Source organism: Enhydra lutris, unplaced genomic scaffold (assembly GCF_002288905.1).
Source record: "Enhydra lutris kenyoni isolate GAN:26980312 unplaced genomic scaffold, ASM228890v2 scaffoldscaffold29, whole genome shotgun sequence".
Classification (NCBI taxonomy): Eukaryota; Metazoa; Chordata; class Mammalia; order Carnivora; family Mustelidae; genus Enhydra; species Enhydra lutris.
Window position 1 is genome coordinate 22,094,903 of NW_019154113.1, and position 7,723 is coordinate 22,102,625.

The following is a 7,723-nucleotide window of genomic DNA, read 5'->3' on the forward strand; positions in this document are numbered from 1 at the left end:
GAGATGGGGGTTCTCCTACAATATGAAGGATGGGGCTGCACGGGGCTTAAAGCCAAGACAGAGTGCGTCGCGGTGCGGTGACGGCCAGGCAGACCCGGAGGCCCATGGGCCTCACCTCAGCCACCATTCTCCCTGTGACCGGAGGATGGACTGGAAATTCAGGCAAGGAGGACATGAAGCCTCTCCCCGCTGCGTGTCACACACTGAGAAAGCCCAGAAGGAAACACCATGAGAGGCTTTTGCTCAGAACCTCAAACAGGACTGAGATTGAATCCCTGGGACGCAGGGCTGCAGGAGGCAACCGCTGTCCCCTCGCAGCTCAGTGACGGCTGGGAGCGGGGCGCAGGCTTGGACTTGTCTGGGGAGCGGCCCGTCCTGCCCCAGGCCAGCGGCCAAGCCTCCCCGTGAGGACGACAGACTATCCAGCGATTGCCGTCCGTATCTGGGCCTAAAAACCAAGCACTGTCCGTTAGAGAAAATCGACCCTTTGCAAGAGTCTTCAAGGGAGGGAGGTTCTAGTAAAACGGGACCTTCAGTGTCCCCCCAGTACCCCCCCACCTCCAGCTCATCCCTTCGCGTCCGCGGATGAGCTCCTGCAGGGGCCGCTCCGGGGCGTGGGGGCCTCACCGGCTCTGGTGGGAAAGGCCGGGAGCTTCTCCTTCCGCACCAGCTGAGTCCCCGCGGCCTGGCTGTCGCCGAAGGTGCCTGCACACATCCACAGCTGGTGGACGTCCCGGCGTCCCGCTGTGTCGCGTCTGCTGCGCTCTCACACGAGACCCTCAGGGCACCTCGGACGGCGGGCGGCTCCCCACCGAGCAACTCCGCAGCACCAGCCGGCCATCCGACAGCGTCACTTGCCTCTGTCCTCCCCCCGGGGACAGCGTCACATCCCACAGGCCGAGGGCCCGGTCTCGCCAGACTGTCCCCGCGTCCCAAGCCATCACGAGCCCAGGCTGTCCTGGCTGCTTCTGACCCGGCTAGAGATTGGAGGCGCCCACGGCCCCCTTCTCCAGTTCCAGTGGTTCGCTGGAGCGGCTCCCGGAGCTCGGGAAGTAGTTCAGCTCCTGATGCAGGTTTGGCATAAAAGGAGAGGATGATGGGGCAGGTGAGCAGCCAGATGGGAGAGGCGTGGGATGAAGCCTGGGAGGGTACAGAGTGCCTGTGCCCTCCCCAGAGGCACCCCCACCCCGCGGCACCCCCGCGTGTTCACCAGCCCAGAACCTCCGTGAACCCTGTGCCATCAGGATCTTCACGGAGGCTCCACCACGTAGGCCTGGTCCGTCCTCGGAGTGGCCCTCTTCCAGCCTCCCCGCACCCTCTCTCCTTCCCATTGTGAGGAGGGTATTTCTTAAGATTTACTGGAGAGACAGAGCAAGTGTGCGAGCAGGGGAGGGACAAAGGACGGAGAATCTCAAGTAGACGCCGCGCTGAGCGAGGAACCCACCGAGGAGCTGGATCCCAGGATCCCGGGATCATGACCTAAGCCAAAGGCAGACGCTTAATGACAGAGCCACCCAGGTGCCCCAGGAGGGTATTAATTTTTAAAATAAGGAAGAAGAAAAACCCTCAAACACATATGAACAGATAAGCAGCATTTCTCTCCACTAAGCTAGCAAGCCTCATGGAGGGTCTCTCCCACATGACGCGTCCCCTGCTCCCTTGTCTACGACACATTAGCGACACCTGCCAGGCGGCTCTGGCTTTCAGATCACTCCTAAGAGGTCCCTCAGGGCAGGCGTCAGGTCTCCGGGACCTCCTTCAGAGACACTTGGCCGGCACCAGCTGCTGACAGGTAAGGCTGCTGGCTTGGCCCCCAATTGCATGGAGACCTTAGTGCATAGCAGGGGTTGTGCCAGGGACCAGGGACATAGCAGCCCACATGCCCTATCGTGGAGCTCACATCCAAGGGGATAAGAAGGACAGCAAACAGACAAGTAAACCTACGTGTCAGTGGTGATGCACAGTTGAAAAGTAAAGCAGGGACAGGGAGACGGGCAGGGGCAGGTGGGCAGGTGCCATCCTGAACAGAGCAGTGAGGGTTAACTCGCCAATAATGTGACATCTAGCCACGAGACAAGGGGCGATGGCGCAGGTTATCAGGGAGAAGGAGGGGGAGTTCTAATAGGACACTGCATGTGCAAAGACCCTGGGGCAGAGGCATGGCCTGGTGTGTTACAGGAATAGTGAGGAGACCTGGGCGGAGGGACGAGAGGACACGGAGCCGAGCAGCCAGCAGCCCGGTGAGGCACAACCTCATGGCCCCCAGCAAGGATGCGGCCAGGACCTGAGAACACGTGGAGCCACGGGAGGTGTTGAACAGGGGGGGACACGGTCTGAGCCAGGTTTGACAGAGCGCAGTGTGGCTGCCCTGGACACAGCCCAGGACAGCTGCTGACAGCTCTGTCCTTTCCCGTGCTTGGCGCACGGTTTGGACTCAACGATGATCAGCTGTTTCAACAGTGACCTCTGGAGTCTGAGATGAGAGAATGAGCAGTCCCCATGTCACCACTGTCGTTCCACCGGGAGGAGGGCAGCGGAGCCCAGGCCGCGCGCGCGGGTGCCCACGCACACCTCGAGGGCAGCACCTGCTCTTCCGCACACTCTCTGCGGACACCCCGTTCCCTGAGAAGCCGCGCGCTCCTCCAGGGCAGAGAGAGAAAGGCACAGGTTTGCATGGAGCTCCTACTTAGCTTTTACTGACCAGAGGGCTGCATCCGGGAGACCCACGGCTCACCACGGGCACCTGGCCTCCAGGCTCCTGCCTCCACAGAGGACACTGCTGCTCACCTGCGGCGGGGGTCTCTGCAAAGCCGCCTCAGGGCCTGTCTCCACAGACCCAGTGAGCTCCACGGAGACAAGCCAGACGACGGCCCCTCCTTGTCCACAGAGGACAGGACACACACAGGCCCGACAACCCACGCACCGTGGACAGAGGGGCTCCCTGCACTGCCCCAAGAGGCTTGGGTACCCGGGGCTCCTCCTCCGGCCAGACCAGGCCCCCCGAGCCCAGAGCACGCTTTTCTCGGTGTTCCCCACGGAACGTGGCTAGAAGCCTCTGGATCGTCAGGCTTGGAGGCACCGGCCACTGGGGTACGAGGAGTGAGCAGCGGGATGCCCCAGCCCACGGTCGCCCTCGGGCCCGGCAGGAGCCCGTGACACGGGCCTAGGAGTGCGGCGCCCGGGGGCCAGCCCGCTTCTCTGTGAAGAAGCTCTTCAGCAGCAGCACCTGGCTGAAGCTGACCACAAACAGGGCGACGGTCTCGCCGACTGACCAGTAGGAGACACGGCTGTTGAGGTCTTCGGCCCGGGCCCGGTCCTGTGCCTCGCGGAGCCGGTAATGCGTCTGCGAGTCGATCACCGTCTTCAGGGCCTCGTGGATGGTCACACAGGCCGACTCCATCTGGGCAGGAAGAGGGAGGAGGTCACACTGGGCGCTGAAACAGGAGGGACGCGTCCACGTGCGGCCACCGCGGCCCCAGGCGAAACACGGGGAGGCCGGCGCTCTGCGTCTGCCTGGTGGAGGGGCAGGGGAAGGAGGGCAGCGGGCCAACAGAAGGCAGGTGAGGCACACGGAGGCCCACCGGGCTCAGGGATGTGTGGGGAGGAGTGCGGGTGGGGGGGCTCACAGTAAAGGCCTCGGGATCAACCCTTCGCTGCCACGGCAGGCTGAGAACCCCACTCTGCAAGGCCTCCGGGAGCCAGGACGCCACGAGGGGCCAGTGGGAGTTGGTCTGAAAGGGGCCGCGCTCTGAGGGGCAAGAGCAGACCCAGGCACGGTCATCCTCGAAATCAGGGGACAGATGGGGACACACGCACGTACATGTGTCTGCACATGTGTGGGCCTACGTACCCACACATGCATTTAGTACGCGTAAATACACACAGACATTGTTTACAAACAAGAGGAAAGGGCCTGTTTGGGTCTCCAGGCTGGAAGTCCACTCTCTGTTTACATCTGTCCCAGGCTCATGCAGAAACTCTGCACACACGGGGCTTACCCGTCGCAGATGCGCCCTGAGCCCTGGGTCCTGGCCACAGGGCTCAGCTGGGTAGGCTGCCCCTCCAGCCTCCTCCCAGGCTCCGGAATCACCACAAACGGAGGGAGGCAAAAGGAGGAGGGAGAGGGAGGACTCCCAAGCCACAAGACATGTCAGGGATGCCACACAAGGCACCATGGTCAAGGCCTGGGTCAGAAGCCAGAGGCCCTAGACAGGCACCAGGGTGCTGGAAAGGGAGCCACAGTGACTGTAAGTCTCAGATAAGATCTGTGCCAGGGAAGGAGGCCCATTCCCAGAGGGCAACAGGCACTAACATGGCCTTCCTGGTGTCCCTCAGGACCTAGTGTGGGCACCACAGGAGACCCAAGGGCGATCACGTGGTGGGATTCACAGACCCCTGGGAGCACCCCGTCCTGTGACAGCAGCCTCCGCCCCACTCACTGGGATCTTCCAATGTCTAACGGGCACCTCCTCGGCCTGTTACAGCATCTGAGCTCAGCAACCCATCCAGCCTGCTCCCCGGGGCCAGGGCATCTAAGAAACAGGTGAGGCCTTCTCGCTGCCCCTTCTTCTGGTGGCGAGAGGCAGAGGGAGAGCAGACAGGGGACAGGAAAGAGAAACCCCCAATTCCTGATCAGTCCCTGCACAAAAGCTCCCCGCCAACCTAGATTTATCACCCGAGGGACAAAAAACTTATGCTAGGCCATCAACCCTCGGGGCGTAGCTGCCGCAGCGGCTCACATTACCAAGCGAACACGCCTTTGGTACTTACGACGCAGATGGAGTGAGCAGAGGGGGCTTGGTAAGGCCTTTCCTCAATGGCACTGCGCACAAGCCTGAGCCAGAACCCAGGAACGCCAGAGCAAGGAGCTGCAGGGATCCCACGGGATGGGCAGGGGCTCAGAGGGGACAGTGTCCTTGAAGACTGAATGTGCAAAGAGGTGAAGCCGACCCTGACCCTCCCAGCCCAGGACCGGGGCCGAGGACAGGCTGACACTGAGTACGGCCGAGACAGGATGAGAAAGGCTGAGCCGGCCCGGGGCTGGCCGATGTCCACTCACCTGCGTGAGAGCTGTGACCCTGTTCCCCATGTCTGGGAGAATGGGGGGCTCGTCACCCACTTGAAAATCAAAGTAGATGGTCTTGTGAGAGAAGGTGGAAAACTCATTACTGAAGCAGAACTGGTAAACGCCCTTGACCTCAGCCCGGTGGGTGAAGCTGTCATACTGCTTCTTGGTCTCCCGGTAGATGGTGTTCCCCAGGGGGTCCTCCACGTAGCAGTCGACATCATAGTGGCCTCCGGTGATGACCTACAACCACAAAGACACCCACAGTCTGCTGTGACCGGCGGGGCAGCCGCTGGTATGAAATGCCAACCAGATACCGTGATCAGACTTGACAAACTTGGTTTTTTTCGTGTAATCTTCACAGCTTTCTAAAGCAGGTGCTAGGACACCTGTTTTACCGGGGAGTAAACTGAGGCTGAGAGAGATCGAGGAAGTCAGCCAGGGTCACGATGCTTCAAAGTGACGGCTAAGATCTGAATCCCTGACTGCCTGACTCCGAAAGGCTTTGTTCTGCAAAGGGGCAAGGAGCTTGATCCTTCCTATTTCACAGAAGAGAAAACTGAGGCTCCCAGCTCAAGCAGGTTGCAAACTGGGGCTAGTGAATGCTTGCGTCACTGCTGATCAAATTCACAGACTCAGTGGCCATCAGAGGTGAGAGGGTCCTTGGGAATTACATAGTTCAAACTCGCTTGAGAAACCGAAGAAACATGTCATACAGCAGGGTCATACAGGTGGTCAGTGGCTACAACCAAGGTCCATCGAGGGACACAGTCAATGGCCTCCATCTGCTTCCAAACTTCGGAAGTTCCTCTTTGTGCAGATGGGAGAATTTACCTAGTGGCCAGTGCCCCGCTGCTGGAGGCGTTTAAACTGTGCTGGCCGTTCCTTGACAAGGGATTCCTGACCTAGCAGTGCCCAGAGGACCTCCCAGGCCCCTCCAGGCTCACAACGGTCGGTTTGCAGTGACTGTGCTGGGGGGCCCGATAACCCGGCCATAATTCATATGCTGTGCCCAGAGAAGTGTAAGCGGCCAAATCGGGGACCCCGAGGCCATCCCACACCGCGCTGTCCCCCAGCAGACCGCTCTTTCGGTGGCTCTGGACAGCGAGGACCCACGGAAGGGCCGCCCTCCTTCCTGAGGCTCAGGCCACTGCATCTCCGGGGTGTCCGAGAGCAGGCAGGCGGCTGTCGTGGGGGTCCTTCCCACTCAGTCCGCCCACCAAACCTCAGGGGCAGACCCCCGCCCCGAGACCCGCTCCCTGCGCGCGCCCGAGTTCCTTGGGAGGAGACTGGATAGCAAGTGGGCAGCATATGGCAGCAGGCTCTGCGCTCACCCAGCGGCCCCCGCAGCCGCGGAGAGGGGCGGGGAAGGAACCCGAAGCCCCCTCCTCCCCGCTGACATATGGGTACACCGGGGACTCCGCGGTCCCACAGGCTTGGGACGAGGCCCGGGGCGCGCCGGCGGCCGGTCCGACCGCGCCCCGGGCCCCGTGCACCTGCGGCGCTCCCCGCCCGGCCCGCCGCTGCCGGCGCCCCTCCGGCCGGCGAGGGGGCGCAGCCCCACCTGGTAGTCCAGGGAGAACTTGGCGCCCCGCTCCACGTCCTCGTGGAAGCACTGCCTGGCGCTGTCGGGCAGCTCGAAGGTGAGCTCGGCGCCCCGCGGTCGCTCGGCCCGCAGCAGCACCAGCAGCAGCAGCAGCGCCGAGGCGGAGCGCGCGCCTGCGCGGCCCATGGCGCTCCGCGGCGGTCGGTGGGTCCCGGCCGGGGGCGGCGGCGGGATGTGCGGCGCGGACGTGGCGCGGCGGCGGCGCTTCCGGGAGGGGCGGGTGGCCTGGTGCGCAGGCGCGCGCGGGGAGCCACCCCGCCCCTTCCCGCCGCGCGTGCGCGCTGTCCGAGCGGGCCGGCCACGCCCCCTTCCCCTGAGGCGCCCGGATCGGGGGCCTCCGTCTGGGGGTGGGAGCCCTGGGCTTGGGTCCGCGGGGTCGGCGTCCCTCCCGAGGGGCCCAGGTCCGCACGCCCACCGTGGCCACCGCCACCGTGAGCCACAGCGGCTGCACCGAGGCCCCGCACCGCCCGGGAGGACCGCACCGGCCCAGGGTGCAGCAGTGGGCGTTCCCGCGGCGCCGGGGCTGCAGGAACCGAGCTTGGGACCCGTCACAGGCCTGCTCCCCGGCCACCCCTCCGCGGGTCAGAGACTGCCGCCGTGCTGGGAGCTGACCCCCGGCTCGCACACCCGCGCTCGCGAGATACCCGGGTCCCACCCTCCGCGATGCACATGTCCGGGGATCAGGACGAGGTGAAGGTTCTCCTGGGGTAAAACCTTCTTTGTTTGCCTTTGACTTCGCAAAAGCCCCGGAAACTGATAAATTGTTTACTGCGTTATCCATGACCGTTGGCCCAGGAAGGTATTTTGTAGAATCATTTATAGGGTTTATATTCTATGATCCGGTAGAAAGAGAAAGAAGACGCTGATTGTGGTCTGGCCGCTCAGTGAAGGACGTTCTCAGGACAGCAGGACCAGACGTGTGTCTCGATTTCAGGGAAGAGCTACACCGCCCATATAGACCCCCACGTGGGCGAGAGGGGCGGGACGGCCTCCAGGCACCTTGGACCAGCATCACGGGCTAAGCAATGTGAAAGCGATCCCTACCGGTAACG

General features: G+C 62.8%; 1 protein-coding gene across 1 annotated transcript; it reads right to left on the reverse strand.

The window, feature by feature from the left end:
• Positions 1–2,674: 2,674 nt before the first annotated feature.
• LOC111152614 (transmembrane p24 trafficking protein 3) lies at positions 2,675–6,824 on the reverse strand. The gene is made up of 3 exons (XM_022511146.1): positions 6,630–6,824; positions 5,060–5,308; positions 2,675–3,400 (listed from the first exon to the last, which is right to left on the reverse strand). The coding sequence occupies exons 1-3, from the start codon at positions 6,795–6,797 to the stop codon at positions 3,164–3,166; spliced, it is 654 nt and encodes a 217-aa protein (XP_022366854.1). The 5' UTR covers positions 6,798–6,824; the 3' UTR covers positions 2,675–3,163.
• Between the last annotated feature and the right edge of the window lie 899 nt (positions 6,825–7,723).